Source organism: Medicago truncatula, chromosome 2 (genome assembly GCF_003473485.1).
Source record: "Medicago truncatula cultivar Jemalong A17 chromosome 2, MtrunA17r5.0-ANR, whole genome shotgun sequence".
Classification (NCBI taxonomy): domain Eukaryota; kingdom Viridiplantae; phylum Streptophyta; class Magnoliopsida; order Fabales; family Fabaceae; genus Medicago; species Medicago truncatula.
The window spans coordinates 43881907-43905741 of record NC_053043.1 but is presented as its reverse complement, the minus strand read 5'-3'; the positions used below and the strand labels follow the sequence as shown (position 1 = coordinate 43905741).

The 23835-nt window shown below is 31.5% G+C and overlaps 3 protein-coding genes across 3 annotated transcripts; 1 reads left to right on the top strand and 2 right to left on the bottom strand.

Moving 5' to 3' along the window:
• Positions 1-1159: 1159 nt before the first annotated feature.
• On the bottom strand, positions 1160-3402 carry LOC11413233 (transcription factor MYB14). Its single transcript, XM_003597033.4, has 3 exons — positions 3071-3402; positions 2843-2972; positions 1160-1721 (listed from the first exon to the last, which is right to left on the bottom strand). Exons 1-3 carry the CDS (start codon positions 3201-3203, stop codon positions 1232-1234), a joined length of 753 nt encoding a protein of 250 aa, XP_003597081.1. The 5' UTR covers positions 3204-3402; the 3' UTR covers positions 1160-1231.
• Positions 3403-9051: 5649 nt separating this feature from the next.
• Positions 9052-11811, top strand: LOC11412772 (G-type lectin S-receptor-like serine/threonine-protein kinase At2g19130). The gene has a single exon (XM_003597032.4). The coding sequence runs from the start codon at positions 9167-9169 to the stop codon at positions 11543-11545; it is 2379 nt and encodes a 792-aa protein (XP_003597080.1). The 5' UTR covers positions 9052-9166; the 3' UTR covers positions 11546-11811.
• Positions 11812-17217: 5406 nt separating this feature from the next.
• Positions 17218-22215, bottom strand: LOC11411430 (MYB-like transcription factor ODO1). Its single transcript, XM_003597030.3, has 3 exons — positions 22033-22215; positions 21502-21631; positions 17218-18313 (listed from the first exon to the last, which is right to left on the bottom strand). Exons 1-3 carry the CDS (start codon positions 22160-22162, stop codon positions 17218-17220), a joined length of 1356 nt encoding a protein of 451 aa, XP_003597078.2. The 5' UTR covers positions 22163-22215.
• Positions 22216-23835: the final 1620 nt, after the last annotated feature.

Sequence of the window (23835 nt, the reverse complement as noted above, 5' to 3'; positions counted from 1 at the left end):
CTTGATCGAGTTTACGTTTATAAAAACATTATATATATATATATATATATATATATATATATATATATATATATTGGGTCATTTTCTTAAAAAATCTAATTCTTTTTTTTAAGCATAAGATATTGAAATTAATGTTGAAGTGGGTTCAAGCCATATATTTGGTTCTAATATTGAAAACCCTTTAATATATGGAGAAGAATTTGATGAAGCTGGAGATGAAGACACTGATGATAATGATGTTCTGAAACCTTATAGAAAGATTGAACTTTTGAAGAAATTAACTAGTTTATTTTTTGGATAGGTTTATTAACAACTTTATCAACATGTGAAACTTACTCTTTCGGATGGTTTAGAGTCTTATGAAACTTATGATTTTGTAAGTTAATTTTGTATTTTGATGTTAAGTTGAACGTAATTCTTTATTACGGGGGTTATGTATACGTTGTCTTTATAATTAAGTCATATTTTACAATATTGACCTATATACAATATTATATTAGCATACATATGTCATGTGTATAATAAATTTTATATAATTTTAATTTTAGATCGAGGAATGCTAGCAACACACTTTCCATCACACTCACTTTGATTGGTTAAAATTCACATGGGTCCCACCAAATTAGATGGGTCCCATATAAATTTGGTGGGTCCCATGTGAATTATAACCAATCAAAGAGAGTGTGTTGAAAAGTATGAGTTAAAATGTATTTTGCTACCATTTCTCATTACAAGTTTACGATTCAAGGTTAAATAGGTAAAAACGAGTTAAGGCAAACTTTTGTGTTGTAAAACCTTAAACACAGGATTAGGTTTTGAGAGAATAACAAAAAAAAACCTTAATAAATTGTGAATTGCATACATTAACAACTAAAGGCATAGAGTATTTATATTCAAAAGTGTAATAAGCTCCAAAAACAAACTAGTTCACTTGAGTTACTTGCATCGCAAGTTAACTCGGGTTGACTAAATAAATAATTGGGGGAGAGCGATAGAGACATAGTAAACAAAAAACAGGAGAGTTTCTTAAAAAAAAAAAAAAAAAGAGAGAGAGAGAGAGAAAGAGATGCCATTTTTTTTGTTACAAAAGAGATGCCATTTTATTTCAGAGTACAACATTAAAAAAAAATATAATTCTAATTATAAAAACAAGACAAGATAGGAAGCAAATGATGTTATATTATCTACGGGACATTTTCAAAAGAGTATACCCCCACATTACAGTAACGATTTATTTTCCATGGCTCCAAAGTTCTGCATCGTATACAGGACTAAAGTATTCATGTTCAAGTAATATAGAATCTTCATTTGGAAGGACATATAAACTGTCTATTATATATGGCTCTGTCCAGAAATTTTCACTCACATATGCATCCATAAAAGGAAGGTCGTCATAGTCATCAAAAAGAGAAGAATTTTCATATGATATTGTAGTAGTAGCTGCAGTGTCCATTAATGATATGCAAGAGGATGCACTTGTAGATGGTTGTGAAGATGGTGGACTCGTAATATTGAAATCACTGTTGTTCTCTAACATTTCTCCAAGTTTCTTGGGTTTTTCCATTGTAGGGTGATTTTTTGAATTTGAGTCTTTGGCTTTTTTCGTTCCACGTTTGGTGTTTGACTTATTCTTTACAAGAGTCTTTTTTATGGTGGTGTGCCAGTAGTTCTTTATCTCGTTATCTGTTCTCCCTGGTAAATTTGCAGAAATCATGGTCCATCTGCACAATTAATATAAATCATTTGATTATCATTTAAAGCCCTAATATTATGTATAAAACAAGACCCCCAATCCCAAACAAATTGTTAGCTTTGTATAGTTGAGATCAAAGAGTATGTTCTAAGATGTATAAAGAGTGGTGGGACAATATTAATGTCTATGCACTTTACATCATATTCATAAACGGAGGTCAATACTCTCTCCTCTCCTTTTTCAACTAGAGAGAGTTTTGAAGATGTGAAATATGCCAATCTTAGGTGATATTATCATAAAGAGATATAAATTTATCTTCGTTATTCTTGGGTGATCATTTGATATGTGAGACGTGTGTTACCGTTATTTGTAACTCTCGAGTGAGAGTATTCTAGAGTAGTACACAATTTCGGAATGAGTTATATAATCATTAAATGTAATGTTACTTGAGATGGAGAATACATTATATTGAAATGTTTTTGTGGATGTAAGGAAAAGGTGTCTGACAATGGCGGAGTCAGGATTCTAACATAGGTGTTCAAACTTTTGAGTTCTTGAGCTTTTTGGGTTAATGATGCAAAAAAACAAAAATAATCAGAGGGTTCCAGGTGTAAAACGTAGATATGTGAATTTTTTTTATCAAAAAAAACTTTTTTAAAACTTTTTAAGAGATTTTTAGTGAAGAATGATTTTGTTGGGAAATCAATTCATCAAATTATCTATATATCCATTAAGGGCACGAGTGTAAATTTAAGAGATACATTTTTAAAAAATGGATGGATATATCTCCACGGTTGGAAAATTCTACAATTTTAAAGAGTGGTAGAATCATTAATTTTCACATTGTCAAATTTATTGCAATGTTATTTAAGATGGGGATAATATAATATGTTGAAATGCTTTTAATCAAATTTATCCTAAAAAACTCATGGACGTGTAGGTTAATTGTTGGCATGTGTGTGCCTTTTTATCAACTATTTGAATATAAAAAGATATAAAAAATAGAGTGATTTGATAGGTTTATATATGATATACACAAATTGAATGCATACATTAGAGAGAAAGAGATGGAGAGCAAAATAGAGTGATTTAATAGGTTTATGATATACACAAATATCATTATTATTGTGTTGATACATACGTACGTACCTATTACCCAATTTTTCATGAAGTTTGATGATAGTCTCTTCTTCTTCATGACTAAAGCTCCCTCTTTTGATATCTGGCCTTAGATAGTTCAACCACCTTAGTCTACAACTCTTCCCACACCTTTCAAGACCTGCAAACAAATTAAGTACTGAATTCCAAGATATATAGCACAAAAACTAAAAGAAATACAACACACATAAACTATTAACTGTAATAACTTTTCTATACCTGCAAATTTAGGTAATTGTCGCCAATTCCAACAGCCATACCTAGTTACATAAGCAATCAACTTTTTGTCTTCCTCGGGTGTCCATGTGCCTTTCCTTAGTCCATTTTTGTCACAATAAGGGGTTCTCACCATATTCTCTATAGAGTCTGGTTGGTAATAGCTTGTCTTACTCCTACCAATTCTTAGTATGAGTGCCGTTAGATCTATATATAATAATCTTAGAGAGAACAATCGAAGCACAGAGAGACATATATCATCTATATGTCTAATGTCTATAAGTAGTACGTATCTCCTCTTGTGAGTTACTCACTCACGTTTTTTTATGAAAGAAAAATTAAAAACACTAAAATCAATGAATTTATTTGAAAATACTCCTGATATATTTTCGGGTTTTGCTAACCAGTATCCTAAGGACAATGATTAAGGATATTAAAAATAGAAATTTTTTATTAAAAACAACACCTTTTTGACTTTCATAAAGTTAAACATTTCATTTTTCACCAATTTGTAATGCATAATTTCTATATTAATCTTCTTAACTAGTGAGCTTAGGGCACTGGTTAGCATTTCCATATATTAATGGGTCATTCTAGGAAGCCAAAAAAAAGAAAGTTTTAAATTGAAAATAACATTTTCTTTTTAGATTTTTGAAGAGTTGACCGCACAACTTTCTATAACATACCATTATATTTGCTTCCTTAATTAGTGTCAAAAGTCATCAGTTAACAATTCCCTATTTTAATACTCTATCCATCTCATATTAAGTGACATGATTGATTCTATCACACATACCAATGCATATTTTTTTATCTTTAATTATCTATTAAAAGAATTATGAAAATTTAATATTTTGAAAATATTAATCGAAACAAATCCAACAATATCTTATATAATATTATTTATCTTTGTATATTAGTAGAAAAATATGGTTAAAATATGTCAGGTCAACAATACACATTGTCAACTATATCATCTAATATTCCTTAAAAAAAAACTATATCATCTAATATGGAACGGAGGGAGTAGTAGAAAATTGTTAGACATTAAATATTTTCAACACTTATAATTAACACTCATTCACCACTTAATTTTTTCTTTATGTTTTTCCTCTTATCAAAACACTTATCAATCAGATTGTGATTATGTTTCTTCTCTCTCAAATTAAACATGGGGTGTATGAATGAACATTATTTTCCAAATAAAAAACGATAAACACTTTTAAATGAGCTGGTACAACAGGAGTACATTTGGAGTTTAGGACCACAAGTTGATACGTCTCCGCCACAAACAAATAACAAGCGTTCAAACTAAAGCCTGTGTTGCATTGCATGTACGTACCCAAAATAATTCTCTCAAACTCATCAAATTATCAGAAACCTTTTTTTCTAAATTTATAACAGAATTAACAACAAAAAAAAAAAAAACCTTTTAATTTTATTGGCCAGCATTTTGATCACAAGAAAAAACTATTGGCTAGCAGCCTGTCGTACTTGTACTACTACCAGTGAGTGGTTGTGTGTTGATCTATACATTAATAAGATATAATAATTGAAGGATAGAGGATATGTACCAAATTTTTGGAGATAGGTATTGGGCATAAACTCATATCAATATTTTTTTTGGATGTATACTATTTATTTGAGCACACACTCATAAATAAATAAATAAATAATTAAATAATGTGACTAAATTATTCTTCTTTTAAATATATTTGTGTGTGTATTTAAATAAATTTGATTTGAGATTGTGCTAGAGTAAAAATTGCTCCATGGACTTGATTAGTGTTTGTGGCATACTATTTACTTGTATATAAAATGAGGCGTTAAATAAATGTTTGACAATTATGAATGTTGAAATTCAAATATAAATGTTGAAAAAATAATGCGCTCAAATGTGTGTTAAAGGAAACATACACTCTTTTTTAACGCTCACTTTAACATTATATTTTTATTGGATGAAATCTTATATAGATTGCACCACTCTATCTAGACCTCGTTTTAAAAATTAATAACTCACATTAATTTTAATTAATAAGAGAGTAAATAAAAAGAGTGTTAAAAATAAAGTGTTCATAACACTTCTTTTTCATGTTATCAAGAAGAAAATAAAATGTATTTTTCATCGACATGCAAGTGATGTGATATGTCTACTAATTTCTTTGCTTAACAATCACAAGTTTTTTTCTCATTAAATTAAATAAAAAGAAGAAGAAGAAGAAATAATCACGAGTATTGAATTTTTGGGTCAAATGGGACACACGCCTCAGATGTAAAACGTGTTGCACGGGGACATGTTTATTCCGTTCTCAAAATTTGTTTTAGTTTTTAAAAATTAAAAACTTGTCTAATAATCTGTTTTCAAAATAACAGTTTTGAAAATCATTTTTGTTTTTCCTTTTAAAAACTAGATTTAAATATATGTTTTTAGTCTTTATATTTTTTTGTTTTAATTTCAATAAAAATTTGTTAGATTTTTAGTCCTCCAAAAGTTTTTAATTACCACTCTTGGTGTCAACTCATTTTAGTCTTCATATTTTCTAATAAAATTTACCATAAATTGGTAGAATATTATGACACACTAAAAAATGTAACAAAACATGAATTAAATATGAATTTCTAAGCTTAAAAATTCATGTTTTGTTAAAAAAATAAATTATATTTTTGGAAAATTTCATCAAAAAATATGAGTACCAAACATAAGTTGACTAAAAAGTAGGAAATAAACCAAGTTGCTTGGGCTACAGTGGCAAGGAACTCCTCCCAAGGACGTACCCGAGAAATACCGGATTCGATTCACAGGGGGAATAACGCTTGGCTAGTGCGCATGCCGCTACGCATGAGTCAGATTTGTTGCCCACCATTGATGGGTCGGAAACCAATACGAAAGCAAAAAAAAAAGTACGAAATAAAAGTTGTGATGTATTTTTTTTTTAAGGGACTAATAGAAAAAATTGATATATTTATAATGATTAAAAACATATTTAACCCTAAAAACTAAAAAAGTTAAAATTGATGAGAGTTATTTTTGCTTTTGAAAATAATAAAGATATTTATATAATTATTTTGAGACAATTTTAAGATAACAATTGAAAAAAAAATAGATAGAATAAAAGAAGAAATAAAATAAGAGCACAATGAAAATATTCAAGAGGTGCCACCAAAATTATTCTAAAATAATTGTGTATAAATATCATTTCTTGTTTAAAAACGAATAATAGTGTATATTAAATAATGGCACATTTGTAATTTGTTTGATTTAATATATTATGAATCCAAATTAGTTCACGCATGTAATGAGCTTTCATCGTAGTCGTATCAACTACTCAATCTGATTCTATTTATAAGAAAAATTTGGATCAACAAAAATTAATGTATCTGATTAAAAAATTGAATCAGATATATTAATTTTTGTTGACTCAAATTTCTTTTATAAATAAAATTGGAGGGAGTATTAGACAAATGGGCTTCGCATGGCGACAAGAAATTTCATGTATCACACATATAAGCATTCTTCATGCTTGGTTGACATTTCAACTCTACCTATTCAATTCTCATGTGCTTGGTTGACATTTCAACTCTACCGTCAAGTTCTCATGTTTTTCTCTAAGGAACCAAAGTGCATCGTGTTAAAAGACTACTTTTGTTCCATAAAAAAATATTCCTTTTATCTTTTATCATTTGACAAATATTCTTGTAAGTATATTTAATATTATAAAACTTGTGAATAAATTATAAGTATAATTTAAGACATTAAACTTGTTCCAACCTTAATTATATTCCACACCACTGTGTGATTCAGAAATATTATCCGCATTGGATTTTGTATGGTATGAGCCCTCACAGTTGTTATCATCTATTAATAGTGTCTTATTAAGTTAAGAAGTGTAGATATTATTTATAAACTATTCGTAGTCTATATTGTTAGACAATGTAAAATTTTTTGGTGTACTGGAACAATAGCCTTCTAGTCGAGGCTAAATGATCTATCAGCTCTTGAGTTTGGTATAGGTTCAACCTCTTCATGGTGTGTCAATGTTCGGACCTCAAGTCTAGAACATTACATATTTGAGGTATTGTTCACTTTTAAGTCTTGTTAATGGAGTCTCTCATAGGGTTGAAGAGCATTTGCATTATAAACTATCTTTAGACTCATTTTCAAGCAACAATGGTTTTTTCGATTTACTGGAACAAAATATATTTAAGATCCACAAATAAGTTTAAAAAGAAAACTAACCGTTAAAAACATGTAAAACCTCAATAAATTTAACAGATAAAAATCATTTAGCATAGATAAGTAAAACATTTAAATCAACATTGTATAAAATTTTCGGCTTAATAACAATTTTCGCCCCCTAACTTTTACGAAGTTGCGATTTTGACCTCCTAAGAAAAAAAAAACTACGAAACCGCCCATAAGTTTTGCAACTGTAGCAGTTTTGATCCCCAAGGCCAATTTTTGGTAAAAAAAAACATAAAAAATAACACGTGACACCTTACTTAGGGTGCCACGTCAGCGTAGACCGAGTCAAAATTGACATTGGGGTCAAAACTGCCACAAATGCAAAACTTAGGAGGCGGTTTTGTAGTTTTTTTTTCTTAAGGGGCTAATTAAAATCGCAACTTTGAGAAAGTTAGGAGACTAAAACTGCTATTAAGCCAAAAATTTTAAAGAAAAAATTTAAAATTCATTAATATATAGAGTTTTATTTTCAATTGTGATTTGAAATATATGTGATTATTTTTTATTATTGATTGGTAGAAATTACGATATATCATTTTCATCAAACTATTATTCAATTAAATGGATTAACATTTTGGTGAGCATTCGCTTAAAATTGCACCTCTGGAAACTGTTTGAAATAGTTTTTGTTTTAAATTTTTGAAATATACAAGTCTTCTTCTCATAATATTTATCTTTTTACATGTTTTAGTTTTAGTCCCCAAAACTAAAAAATTCAAAACAGTTTCCAAAACTGTAATTTTAAAAATAATTTAGCAAAAAAGTTTTTAATTTTTAAGTTTTTAAAAACTAAAAAAGAGTTTTTGAGAAGTGTTTCAAACATGCTCCAAATGTTTTTATTTTTTGGTTTTAAGTTTTTAAAAACATATTTTCCATCTTGTTGGGTCGAAGAACTACACACTAATGTGAGATGAATTGCAACTCAGAAGAAGAATGATAGTGTTTGTAGATTTTCTTTTGCATTTCTCGTCATGTTTTATTTATTTTTTCCTTTTTTTCACTACTAAAAAAACAACAATTAGTGAGGGAAATTTAGAGAGGGAAAACGTAAAATCAGTCTCTAATTCCGTCACTAAATTTTGCGACCAAAAAATTGCGAGAGATTTTATTTTTTCCGTCATCAATTTCTCTCCCTAATTTTGCTTTTCCTAGTAGTGAATATATAAATCTAAGTCAATTTAATTTTGCAATAACAGTCATTGAAAACTTACACACATAGATGAAGAAGTTGAGTTCAAACTTCAAATACGACATTTGAGCTAGCAATTTCCGTGTTTTACCATTTAAACTAAGATTTGTGGACAAGTCTTTCCAAATTCTATTTGATAAATTTATTGCTTGATTATAGGAAAATATTTTAGAGTTTAACAACTTGCTTACTCAATTCTATATCTATGAGACTAATCCTCAGGTAATATTTGGAAGCATTAAATTGTTATGATATGAATAGAGGAAAGTCATCTCATAATAAAGAGCACGTGGAAAGAAGGGTGTGAGGATGAGGTGTATTAGAGAGAAATATAGGAAGGATAGTCTCATCTTTCCTTAGTGTATCCATAAATTACTTCTCAAAGTTAATGTTTTTTTTTTTAGCAATTCAAAGTTACTTAAATATTAGTAAATGGATATTTTCTGGTATAAAGGATTTCTGATTAATATCCAAGATTAATGTGCATATTTTTTTTACTCTTCTCTTCTTTGATATAGAATACGTGTCCTCCTCTCATCATTTTCAAAACTCATTACAATATGGCACAATAGTTTAATTCGAAAAGTTTGACTCTTCTACCATTTATCATTTATTTGACTGTTCCCTCAATTTTCTAAAGCTTCCTTGCTCATTGAAGATTGAAGCCATGATCAATACAAGGAAGCCATGGTTCTGTCTTTCTCTTCTTGTCCTCATCTTCTTTTTACACTTCCATCATTCCCTTGCAGCTCTAACTACCATCACTGCAAATCAATCTCTCTCAGGTGATCAAACTCTAGTCTCTGAAGGAAGAAGAATCTTTGAATTGGGTTTCTTTAAACCAGGTAATTCTTCTAACTACTACATAGGAATATGGTACAAAAATGTCTTTCCACAAACAATTGTTTGGGTAGCCAACAGAGACAACCCTGTCTCTAATAAAAACACTGCTACCTTAAAAATTTCAGCTGGTAATTTAGTTCTATTGAATGAGTCTTCAAAACAAGTTTGGTCAACAAACATGAGTTTTCCTAAGTCAGATTCTGTTGTAGCTATGCTTCTAGATACTGGAAATCTTGTTTTAAGACATAGGCCTGATGATGATGTATCAAATCCTCTATGGCAGAGTTTTGATCATCCTACAGATACATTTCTTCCGGGTGGAAAAATTAAGTTGGATGAGAAAACAAAGCAGCCTCAGTATCTCACTTCATGGAAGAATTGGCAAGATCCTTCAACGGGTCTATTCTCTTTGGAACTAGACCCTAAAGGAACAAATTCCTATCTCATTCGTTGGAATAAGTCTGAAGAATATTGGACAAGTGGACCTTGGAATGGACAAAATTTTAGTCTTGTTCCTGAGATGAGGTTAAATTACATTTACAATTTTTCATTTGTGTCGAACGAGAATGAGAGCTATTTCACATACTCCTTGTATAACTCTTCCATTATATCTCGGCTTGTGATGGATATCTCAGGACAGATCAAGCAAATAACATGGTTGGATAGCACCCAACAGTGGTACCTCTTTTGGTCCCAGCCAAGAGTACAATGTGATGTTTATGCTTTCTGCGGTGCATTTGGGAGCTGTTATCAAAATTCCATGCCTTATTGTAGTTGTTTGAGAGGTTTCGAGCCAAAGTCAGTGTCTGAATGGAATCTGGGGGATAACTCAGGTGGATGTGTTAGGAAAACAAGTTTGCAATGTGAGGGATCCAATCCCTCTTATAGGGATAATGACGCGTTCCTTGCAATCCCAAACATTGCATCACCTAAATATGCACAATCTGTGGGGCTAGGGAATGCAGCTGAATGTGAATTAACTTGCTTGAAAAACTGTTCATGCACTGCTTATGCATATGATAGTAATGGATGTTCAATTTGGGTAGGAGACCTCATTAATCTGCAACAATTGACTTCTGATGATAGTAGTCGAAAAACTTTATATGTCAAACTTGCAGCATCAGAATTACGTGATGCTAGTAAAAACAGTAATCAGGCAAGGTTGATTATTGGTGGTATTGTGGGCGGGGTTGTTGGCATTGGGATACTCTTAGCCCTTCTATTGTTTGTCATGCTTAGGCGAAGAAAGAGAATGCTTGCAACCGGGAAGCTCTTGGAGGGGTTTATGGTGGAATTTGGATACAAGGATTTGCATAACGCGACTAAGAATTTCACCGAGAAATTAGGAGGAAGTGGTTTTGGTTCTGTTTTCAAAGGAGCATTAGCTGATTCAAGTATGGTAGCAGTGAAGAAACTGGAGGGGACTAGCCAAGGAGAGAAGCAGTTCAGAACAAAAGTGAGTATAATAGGGACAATGCAACATGTTAATCTTGTTCGCCTCCGTGGGTTTTGCTCAAAAGGTACCAAAAGGTTGCTGGTTTATGATTATATGCCAAATCGTTCCTTGGATTTCCATTTGTTTGGGAACAATAGTTCTGAGGTGTTGGGTTGGAAAATGAGATACCAAATTGCTCTTGGAATTGCTAGAGGACTAATTTACCTACACGAGAAATGCGAAGAATGTATCATACACTGTGATATAAAGCCAGAAAACATTCTCCTTGATGCTGATTTTTGTCCAAAAGTTGCAGACTTTGGTGTAGCTAAGTTAATTGGACGAGATTTCAGAAGAATCCTTACAAACATGGAAGGATCAAGAGGCTATCTTTCCCCAGAGTGGATATCTAGGGCTGCTATCACAGCCAAATCTGATGTTTACAGTTATGGAATGATGCTTTTTGAGGTTGTATCAGGTAAAAGGAATTCTGATCCATCTGCAGATGACCAAAATACTTTCTTTCCAACCTTGGCTGCTACAGTAGTTAACCAAGGTGGTAGTATCCTTACACTTTTGGACCATAGGTTGGAGGGAAATGCTGACATTGAGGAAGTGACTGAAATGATAAAAGTTGCTTCTTGGTGTGTCCAAGAAAATGAAACTCAGAGGCCAACCATGCGTCAGGCAGTTCAAATTCTCGAGGGGACCTTGAATGTGAATTTGCCACCAATTCCAAGATTCAATCAAGTGTTTGTAGATAACTAAGAGAATTTTCTCTACCAAATTCACAGGCCAAAAGGTATGCTTCAACATCTTCTCAGGCCAAAAGCAATATCTCATCATCTAGCTTCAAGTCTTTGTTAGAAAATTAGGATGGTTTATTGTCTCTCTTGTTAGCTGTTACTGATTAAAAAATATGTCATCTTTTGATTTTATTGTAATGTATGGTTTGAATAATGAGATTCTCTTTCCATAGCTATTATTGTATTAATTAGTAATGATATAGAGGGATGGTTTGGCTTTGTGACAGATATGATATGTCTAAAAGTGAGGGAGTGTTTTAATGATAATAGACATTCCAAGTAAATTTAGTGTTTTAAATCTTGTTATACTAATTTTTGTACTTGGTTTGTTGAAGAAAGAACAACAATCTTGTTCTGAGATAACAATAAGCCAACAAGAATAAGAATAAAGGAACTGTGTTAGAAAATAAAGAATGCCATCATAAAGTTCCCTCACCATCAAAAAAAGAATTCAAAATTAGAAAGGTTATCGAATAGAAAGAAACTTCTTTAGAAAGTTATCCGCTCATCGCATCTGAAAACTGATATGAGAATGAAATTTAAAATTGGAACAAGCCATCATAGAAGTACCTTCTGAAGCATCATAAAATGGTTGATGTCTCAATAGGAAATAGCAAATGTTAGAAAGCAAAGTTAGCTTCAGAAGATCCATTCCAAGATATATTAGGAAGCTGAAATCATAAAATAGCTATTTGAAAGTTTGTCTCAAACACTATGAACGTTTTCATTAGAAAACTAGCATCAGAATGTTTTCATTATATAACACTACCTTAGAAAGCTTACATATTCAATTAATTAGAAAGGCTTTGAATAAGCTAGTAAGTTACCTGGGCCTCTCAAGTTTTTATGCAAGTGCTTAAACATGTTATATTGTAATAATAAGTTTGTCTACGTAATAGTTAATGTGCAAAGAAAAAATACTGCAAAAATTTCAAATTCTCATTTAAATCCAAATTGCATGTGATAAGTACATTCCTTGTCAAAATAAGGGAATTTTTTTCTTGGTTTTGGAATTCACTGAAACCAAAGTCATTGGCACTCCGGTGCGTCCACCATGGTATCCCACAGGTTTGGCCCTTTCAGCACGCTATGAACTAATCCCCGATTTCGCTAAATTAGCATAATTTTTACTTGGTTATCGATCAGCCTCTCGATGAGGGTGACTCAATTCGGGTTTCATAGGCACCCCTCCGTATGCGGGCATATGATAGTAAAGCAAAACGAGCGAAGAGTTCTATATGCGAAAACTCGAGAGAAAATCAGGTGGTATAAGGAAGGACCTTAATGAAATTGCATATAGGAATTAAATTAGTCTCTCTATGAATTAACTATGGGTTAAACATGTTTTTTTCCCAGTAAAATGGTTCTCTTTAAATTTTGTTCGCGAGGATCCATTTTAATCTTTGAGAAAAATTGGAAGATCCAATTTAATCTATAAGAAAAAATAAAAATCAATTTTAGTCTACAAAAAAAAAAAAAAAACAAAGAAGGGACAACCTAATCCTAGCTTTCTTTATACTCTTTTTGGTATGGACTGGTCATTGTTAATGACTATAATATATGTTCCTACATAAAATACCTTAGAAACAAGGACGGATTATACTCAATATTTGTCATCTTTTGCAAACAAGTGCAAGTTGAAAAAGATTTGAAAATTGCAATAGTTAGAAGTGATCATGGAGGAGAGTTTGAAAATTCATCTTTTGAAAACTTTTTTTTCATGATTTCTCCTCTCCCAGGACACCATAATAAAATGAAGTTGTATAAAGCTAGAAAGGAAAAATAGATCTCTTCAAGAGATGACCAAAACCATGATTAATTAGAAAAAATGTTCCAACTCACTTTAGGACAGAAGCTGCAAATGCATGTTACATTCAAAATATAATCTATCTACGACCTATTTTGAAGAATACTACTTATGAATTATGGAAAGGTAGAAAATCCAATATCTCTTATTTTCATCAATTTGGTTGTAATGAATTCTTATTTTCAAACCACAAATGTATGTGTTTTTAGAATATTTTGAACGACCTAGAGTATAAAGAGTATATAACGAAGAAACCTTAATGGTGGAAGAATCAATTCATGTAAGGTTTATTGACAAAGAGCTTGGCAATGAAAAGGAAAAACTAGTGCAAGAATTTGCAGATAATGGATAAACCAGGTGACAACACCCTATAGTGAAACACCATACGAGGAAGAAGTAAATGATAAAAGAAATGCCCCGGGTGAGGAAAATGAAGATCAAGATTCTTCTAAATAAGTGCATCAGTGGAAATATAAATATCTCTTTATTAGACGGTATTATTGTAACTTTGTCAAACTCATCGAATAATTAAAATAAAAATTGTGTTGTTTTTTACGGCACTAAATCCACTTCCCTCTTTTTGGCCTTGCCATACAGACTTCTGGTACAATAAGCAATCGACTTTTTGTTTTCACAACAAAGGGTTTCTTGTCTAAGGACCTTAATCATTTTCTACTCTCCCTCCTACACTCTTTGTTTCCACTTTATGTCTTTATCTCTCAAATTGTTAACCTCTCACTCATCTTTACCTCTTCTTTTTTAATTTTTTGTTTCTCTGTCCTTGCACTCACAAAACCACAGTTGCAGTCCTTTGCCCACAACATGTGATCAAAACCTATTTTCTATACTGAAGATTGATAGTTTGTCGTAATGTACTACTACCAATTAATCATCAGTAATGATACACGGACATCCATTTTTTATACACCCAGACAACATCTGATTAATCACCTTAAAATATATGGTAAACTCAATTTACAGCTAAAATTATGGTTAATTCAACTACCTGAATTAGCCACAATCTTCAACATAAATTGAATTAACCATCTAATGAATCAAATCATCCGTATTTTTTAAAATGATTAACCTGGTGTTGCTCTTGTATAAAAAAGTGTGTGTCCATGAGATTTTTTTTTTATTAATTTGTGTGTGTGCTTTTAAATGTATGTGTTTTGTTATATATGTGCACGCGCACAACCACACCCTAAGAGTTGTCATAATTGAAAGAGAGAGTGACATAAATATTGATTACAATTAAAAATAATAAGATGTTAGCACATAACTACAAGCATTCGAATTTAGGGTCATGCGAATTCCCTTTAATTCAATGAAGAATAGTCGAATCCAAAACATCTGAATACGAGGTAGGCGGGTCTTTCTCAAGTCGACTAAGGTTTGCGTCGTAGAAATGTTAGAAATAGTAAAAAAGAATACATTTGGAACTTGACAATTCACCATTTTAGTTGTATTTTATGTAGGCGAGTCTTTTTTAAGGCAATGTTGCATGTGTGGATAAAAACAAAACATATCGTGAAATAAGAGAAAACATGCCAAACGTGAGGTGCCACATACATCAAACAACTTGAAGAAACACATTACCTGAGAAAATAGATAGTCAACAATGGATTCAGTTAGCCACGATGCATTGACCAATATGGTTAGTTTTGTCCATAAATATCACACTTGCATATTTAATTCAACACACACAATTAATCAATCAAAATCAAACTATTTTGCAAATTTGTAATTTATATTTATGTTTTACTTATGCATTATTTAATTTTACAAATTTCTTAATTTACACTTTGGAGGAGTTAAAAAAACTCATAACTAAAGGACATAGGTTTTGCTGAGAACTAACATCTTTTGTGAGAAACGAGAACTATCCATATCAATCATTAGATTTAACTAACGCCCACGAATTAATTATTTGTTTAAAACTTCTCGTGGCCCTGTGCTCACCCTAAAATATTGACGCTCAGTATATTGGCTCTCTCCAACATTCCAAATCTTTACCAGATTAGGTTTTACACTCTTTGGTTCATGATCTTGACTTCATATTTGGAATATAAGGAGCGCTGCAAGCTCTTGGCCTTGACTTCATGTGGCTTACCAACTTCATTGCATTCCAATCTTTATCTTATTGCTCTTTTGTTTTTCTTCTGGTTTCTGAATATGATTTTGCCATTTGTTCTCTTTCAAGAAGGTAATATATTACTAGAATTTTTTTAATCTTGTCTATCCTCACCACATTGATAATTGTTCTAATCATATGTATATGATTTACAATTGTTTTTGTAAATCAAATTATTAATTATAAGTAAATTATATATATCACTACTTTCTTCTAATGACTTATTATGATTGACAACAAGTTTTAAATGTTCATATTGCTGCCCCATATCCGTGTTGGGTTGTGTTCCATTGCTTTTCTATTGTAGTCACTTCCGTGTGTGGTCCATGGTTTTAAAAAACTGTCTCTTACCGAGATAATGACCGCAACAAAAAAGGTATAAGTAGCCGACATTACCATTTTTCTTTGTTTTTACGTAGTGAACAAAAATCACCACGAAACACCGTTACGGCTGCAAAAAAAATGTCGTTCATGACAAAAGACATAGAATCTGGATATTTTTTCAATTGAGATAGAAGAAAATCATATTTTTAGTACATATTTGATCATAAATTACATAAGTTATCTCCTTATCTAGTTTAGAACTCCAAATCTTTCTCTGGTCTAAGTTATCTAAGTTACTATCATTATTTAAGAGTTGTGCAATGTTGTGATTAATTCACACCACGACAACCGCAATCTGTATCGCAACACCCATAACGGCCGAAATCGCGAAATTATTTAAAACCTTGGTTTGAGGACATTTGTATTTCTTGGTGGTCCTTTTTCGTTTTGGATTGTGATATGTGTGTGGTTATTCAAATATATATGCGTTCACAACATAAAACGTGTGTTGCATGTATATTAATTTTTTGTTTTTTGTGATTTAGTAAGGATTCCTCATTAGCTAAGGTGTTCACAATTATTTTTCAGCCCTATGAATCTATCACAAAAGGAATCAATCTTAAGTCTTTGTTTTTTTTAAGGATCGCTTCTCTTGATAAACCCAAATTGCATACAAATCTCTTATCTTCTCATGTGTTTCCTATCCCATAAATCCTTCCTCGAAAAGTCACTAAACCTTCCCCAAAAGTCTCCTCTTTTAATTTCCCAAGATTCACACACATTTTTCCAGTGAAAATTGACGTAGAACAATTTATAGTACAATTCATGACCTTATGCACCACACATGACATGACGTGCCCCGCCCACCATGCACGCCCCCACACGTGAAGTGGTGTTGATAATCAGTAAACCCAAACAAACAACATAAAAAATGACCATGTGCCCTACACATGGTATCACTCGTCCTGCACATGGGACATAGGCCATCCAAAAGACACAGCTTTTCAAAACCTTCACTTTTGGACATGATGAAATTTCAAGTCACACTCAGCAATAAACTTATTTGACATTGAGAGAAATATATATGGTAACTATTATGTTCGAAAAATCCAAACCCCAAGAAGAATCGTCATAAAGCATTAAATGTAAAATAAAGCAGGAATATTCTTCTTATTAATTAACTATTTTGAGAGATAGAGAGAGATGGTAAACAAAAAATATAGAAGCGAGAAAGAAATGCTATTTTATTTCAAATATTGGTTCAAAGTAAAAAATCACCTAGAAAAAATAGGACTAGGATTCAAATGAAATTATTAGTATTATGGCATGTCATTTTCAAAAGAGTAAACCACCACATTACTGTAACAATTTATTCTGCAGTATGGCTCCAAAATTCTACATCGTACACAGAACTAAAGTATTCATGTTCACACTCTGCAGGAAATAATGCATCCATTAAAGGATTTTCATGTGATATTGTGGAAGTAACATTTTCCATTGTTATTGAAGAGAATCCATTTGATGATGGTTGTGAAGATACTGGACTAACACTATTGGGATCAATGTTGTACTCAAAAACTCCTTCAATTTTCTTGGCTTCTTCCATTGTAAGGTGATTACGAAGGAAATGTGAACTGTCAATCATATATGGCTCTGACCAGAAATTCTCACTCAAATTCTCTATGTATGCATCCATAAAATGAAGGTCATTGTCATCAAGAATTGGATTCTCATATGATATTGTGGTAGATGCAGTATTAGGATTATTGTTGTTCTCTAAAACTCCTTCAAATTTATTGGCTTCTTCCAATGTAGGGTGCTTATATGGGGAATAGGAAGTGTCTATCATATATGGCTCTGTCCAAAAAAATTCACTCACAGTCTCCATGAATGCATCCATAAACGGAAGTTCACTACCATCAAAAACTGAATTTTCATGTGATATAGTGGAAGCGAAATTTTCTGTTGTTATGCAAGAGAATCCACTTGAAAATGGTTGTGAAGATAGTGGACTCGTAATATTGGGATCGATATTGTTCTCAAAAACTCCTTCAAGTTTCTTGGTTTCTTCCATTGTAGGGTGATTATGGGGGACATATGAATTGTCTATCATATATGGCTCTGTCCAGAAATTCTCACTAAAATTCTCCATGTATGTTTCCATAAAAGAAAGGTCATTATCATCAAGAATTGCATTGTCCATTGTTATGCAAGACAATTCGCTTGAAGATGGTTGCGGAGATATTTGATTTGCAATATTAGGATCATTGTTGCTCTCTAAAACTACTTCAAATTTCTTAGGTTCTTCCAATGTAGGGTGATTATTTGAATTTGAATCTTTTGCTATTCTCGTTCCACGTTTCGACTTGATATTCTTTACAAAACGCTTCTTCAAGGTAGTGTGCCAGTGATTCTTTATCTCATTATCGGTTCTCCCTGGAAAATTTGAAGCAATCACGGTCCATCTGCACTATATAAATCATTTGATCATCATAAAAAGCGTAGATGTTTAAAGTAAATCAACTCTCCTAATAATTTAGAATATTAATAAGTGAAAATATTTTTTTTTTAAGGACAGTAAAGTAATTTATAATTTTAACTTTATCCATATGTAATTGACCTTTTAAAAATTTAAATAGATAAGAGAAGATAAGATTACTAATTTAGTTTTTCTTTTAAGAAGTTAAATATAATTCTCTTACAACGGTAGTTTTATCATTTAAAATTAATTATTATACCATAGCTTTATTTATTAGCTTATCTAACTTTCATAATAGAACTGTTTGTTCCCCTATTTTTTTTTTCAAATTTGAAATTGTTTATTTGGTAGTGTCAATGAATACTTTAAATTATATAAAATTATTTCATTAAATTTTTTAGATTTTTTAGTATTTTTGTTAATTTATAATGTTTAAAATATCAAAAGTTATTTTGGAAAAAATATTTAATTGTTATCATGAATGCTCAAATACATGATATAATAAGTATTCATGATGTTCATATCCCATTTTATTCATTGAGTTTCTTGTTTTATTGTGTCTATTTTATTTTAACCACCAAACAAACCCCTATAGAGATACTTTCTCCGGTCTTGAATATAAGTCAAATCATATAAATTCAAGCTAATAAAAAAATGATAGTTAATTTCATTTAATTTTCTTCATATGGATAAAAAATAAATTTATTTCCTAAACTACTCTTTATCGAAACTTTTTGCATGTAAATAAAAAATTTATTGTACACAAAAATATAAATTAATTTAAGGGTGTAAATAAAATAAAAAATTATTGTAAACCAGTTGAATGGTGTGAAGTTAGTTAACATTTACTTCATTAAACAGCACCAAATGTGAATGTTTTGTTTCTTATATTCAACATCGGAGTAACATTCAGTTAGATAACAAATAATCATGGCACTAGGAAAGTTTCACATATAGAGTGGTGGAAAAATTAATATCTAATCACATACCTCTCTAACAAATAGAGAATTTTTTAAAGAGGTGAAATATGTCTAATCTTAGGTGATCACATAAAGAGTTGGTTAGTAGTATTATACTCAGGGTGATCATGTGAGAATTGAGGCTTCCTCAACCATTTCATACAAAAGGTTCTAATAATAAGTCAAATAGAGTTCCAATAATATCAAATAACATAACATATTAAAAGGTTACAAGAGAATATATATAAAACTTAATGAATTTTACTAACTTAGAAACATAAATGGCTCAATGGTATAAGTATAATCTTATTATCTAACATCTCCCTTTATACTCACGAATCACGATGCAACAACAAATAGCATCGAGAATTTGCCAAACAAAAAATGAAAAACATATTCAATAATATAGACTCAAAATACTACCCATGCATGAAGCTAAAGTTTTAAGCTTATTACAAAATTAACCCTAACAATAAACTAAAACAAACTAATAGTGTAACCAAAGCAATCACACCATCAACCATAGAGAGGAGTATCGGCCAAATGGGAAGAATCATCAAAGACAGAAGCGAGGAATCAATATTGCGAGAATCAATCCAAAAAAGCCCACTAAAGAGAGAAATAAAATCAAACTAAATCAAACAATCAAATGTAGAAACCAACATTCAGAAGAAAAATGAGAGAAGACAAAACAACCAAAGAGGGGAGAGAGAGGAGCAAAACAATTCAAATATGTCTTCAACGAGGATTTTTCACAAACACAATATTATTGGCAATAACTTGACTTCCCAAATTATCCAAAAGAACCAATAGAGTTCTTTACAAATCTACTAACTTACAAACTTGATAGAGTTCTTTAAAATCTACTAACTTACAAACATAAAGAGGCCAATAGCATAAGCTCAATCTTATTATCTAACAATTGGTTCAGCCAAGTCATCGACTCAAGCTATATCAATAGGGATGATGTTGGATCTATGTAGTTGTTTTTGTATAGAAAGCATTCCTAATGATATGGAGGTCATGTCTCATGTGACTTGTTCACTTTTTTCTTTGTAACAAAGATACAAATGAAGGTTGTCTGATTCAAGTTTTTACTTCAACATATTTTACTCAGATGAAATCGACTCATAAACTCGACTCGTAAAATCGTACGAGTTTACGTAAAAGTAAAATTATATTAAAATTATTATATAGATGACATATATACTAATATAATACTGTAAATAGGTTAATATTTTTTTGACAATAATAAATAGGTTAATATGTCAATAATTAAAAATATTAACTTAATTATAAATTCAAATTATATATAATCCTAAAATAAAGCGTTTATGTTAATCAAAATACACAAAATTATCCCACAAAATCATCAAATCATCCAACAAACAATCCAAAAAAATAATTTTCATGAGTTGTTAGTAAAACTATAATAAATAAAAAACTAAAATTAAAGTTTCACTATTATACAATAGTGTTTGGTTCGGTCGTTTAAGCGTAATGTGTGGGAGATGAGTTGTTTGGTTATTGAAAGCAGTTCATTTTCACACGTTTAATGGGCTTATGGGTCGGAAAGACAAAAAATTTGGACCACCAAAAAGGCTATTTTAAAAGTAAAATCATAAACCTCGATTAAAATCAAATGAATTTATTTGATTTCACCGATTTTGTTGGGAGTTAAACCGCTCAAACTGCAAGCTCCGACTTCACTGAAAACAAGTTTACCTCCGAATTAACACTAAATTCACACTTAAAAACGCAAACTCACTTGAGCTTACGAGTTAACACTAGAGTTTGAGAAAAATACAAATACATATGTAGTGTCACCATTAAATAGCTACGAGGGAAACATGACTAAGTTTGTTTGTTCAAAGTGGGGCTTTCAAGTGTACAAAAGGAGACATGCACTATATATATTTGGCATATAGATTAAACAAAAAGAGAAGAACATTTGCTATTTAAGAGAGGCAAGCGATGAGAAGGGCAAGCCATGGTAGCAAAATGGAATAAAAGAAAAAAAATCATTGTTGGCTGATAACATTTTCGTGTTGGGTTATAATCATATCGTAATGTGATTTGAAATGTTTCAATAAAGTATGTTAATTTATTCTCTTTGCGGTGCGTTGTTTGTGTTCATAAATAATTCATGGCTTGTACGGCTTTTTTACAACAATTAAGATATGATTTTGCCATGATAGTGTTGATAAGTTGATACCTATTACCCAGTTTTTCATGAAGTTTGATGATAAGCTCTTCCTCTTGTTGATTGAAGTTCCCTCTTTTGACATCTGGCCTTAGATAGTTCATCCACCTTAGTCTACAACTCTTACCACACCTTTCAAGCCCTGAAAACAATTCTCTCGAGTTTAAAGGTTTGAATTACAAAGATAGAAGAAAACCAATTTACACATTAATATTAAGAATAGTTTTCCTTATGGAGAATTCTTCGCAGTATCCTGGAGTTTTGTTGGAACAGGTATACTGTGAGAAAATTAATTTAATTTTTTTTTTTTTAAATAATTAATTTTTTTTTGGCAAATTAATCAAATATTAAAAGTAACATACCACATTAAATGATTGGATATAATTTGTAAGAATACATATCCAACGTCCTCGTTAGTTTGACTCAATTGGTAGGGACAATACATAGTATATACATGATCCGGAGTTCAAATCCCGACCAATAAAAAAAAAATACCTATCCAACAAAAGTTTATGATATCTTAGTGTTAACCTTTTCTTATACCTGCAAATCTAGGTAGTTGTCGCCAATTCCAACAGCCATACCTAGTAACATAAGCAATCAACTTTTTGTCTTCCTCATGTGTCCATGAACCTTTTCTCAATCCATTATTGTCACAAGGGGTTCTCACCATGGTCACTACAGGCTGCAGGTAACTAGCTTTTGTACTACTACCAATTCTTAGTGTGTGTGTGAGTGTGAGTGTGAGTGTGCTGTTCTATATATATATATATATATATATATATATATATATATATATATATATATATATAGGGAGAATAATTGGAGAAGTGGCTTTGATATTAGTACATGTCTCTACCTGCAGGTTTTGAATCTCTGCCACAAATATATCAGGTACGTTCACAGCTAAAAGGTGTGGCTGCACGGATCCTAAATATCTGATTTGTGTAGTTATTATGGAATCCTACAAGTTTATAACATTTCAAGGGTCTATTTAGTAAGACAAGTAAGCTAACCAATGGTTTATTCTTTATAAACTTCATCACGAACTTATAATTTATTAGTTTATAAGTTATTTTTCTAAACTTAACAAATAAATCTATTTGGTAAGACGTTATTTTAAATAATGTTTGCATTTATGACTTATCAAAAATTTGTTTTTATCCATTTATAATTTTTTTTGAGGGGACCTCTATAATTTATTATAAATTAAAATAAAACATGTTTCCTGTTTCGTTTATATATTGTTACGTCGGCGCTAGCCACCCGCAACACCTCCCAGGCAGATCTACCGGCGGTTCTTGCGGCGGTTGGTAGTTTTGTTCGATACCGGATGTGATGGTGGTTTCCATTTTCTCTTCGGTGGATGTGGTTTAAACCGGTTTTTTCCTCTCTGCCGGTTCTGTTTTTTTTTCGCACAAACATGACGATGGTAGCCTTCCCTTGTGCCGTCGTGGTTTGTTTCGCCGGAGTTTCTATGCGGTGTACTGTGTTGATGGAAGAGTGGATTTGGATTTTCTCTTTGTGGATATGGATTGTTGATGGGTGTCAGGCTCTCTTTCATGGTGTTAAGACCTTAACGCCTCTGTTTCGCTTTGTACTGTTCTGAGCAACGTTGTAAATATTCGGTGGTTCGTTGAGGGTTGATTTGGTTTCAAAACCCTTTTACGGGTATGTTTCGGTGTTGTATTGCTCCTCCAAGATGCTTCACATTGTACTATTCTGAGCAAGAGTGCAAACATTCGGTGGTTCGTTGAGGGTGGATCTGGTTTCAAAACCCCTCTTACGGGTATGTTTTGGTGTTGTAGTGCTCCTCCAAATGCTTCGTAACAAGTCTTCTAGGCTAGAAATGGTCATGTACCTATTGTCCATTGTTGCTGCGAATGGTGGGTGCGGGTGTTACCGTGTTGGCGGTGCTCGTGGTGCTCAGATTTGTTGATTGACCGTCCCACGATCTAGCCTTCAATTGGATTTGAGTTGCTTTCTATTAGATTTGGCTAGAAATGGTCGTGAAGCTTTCTGTTTGCAACATAACAGGTTGTAGGCGTGGGGTTCTATATCTGTGTTGGCGGTTGAATTTATCACCTTCACGAAGTTTGGCACTTTGTAACTTGGGGGAGGTTTCAAAATCCTTATCAGTTTATGATGTTGGACTCTTTGGCATGAAAGAGACGCTATGCTTGTTGCTGTCGCAAGGAGTTGGTGGTCCTTGGATCCATTTCATGATGACGGTTGGTCCATACTAAATTAATAGATTTAAATTACTAAATTCTAAGTTGTTGAACCTCAAAAAATATTTTAAATATTAAATATAAATTTTATTAAAAATTAATTAAAAAAAGGAGT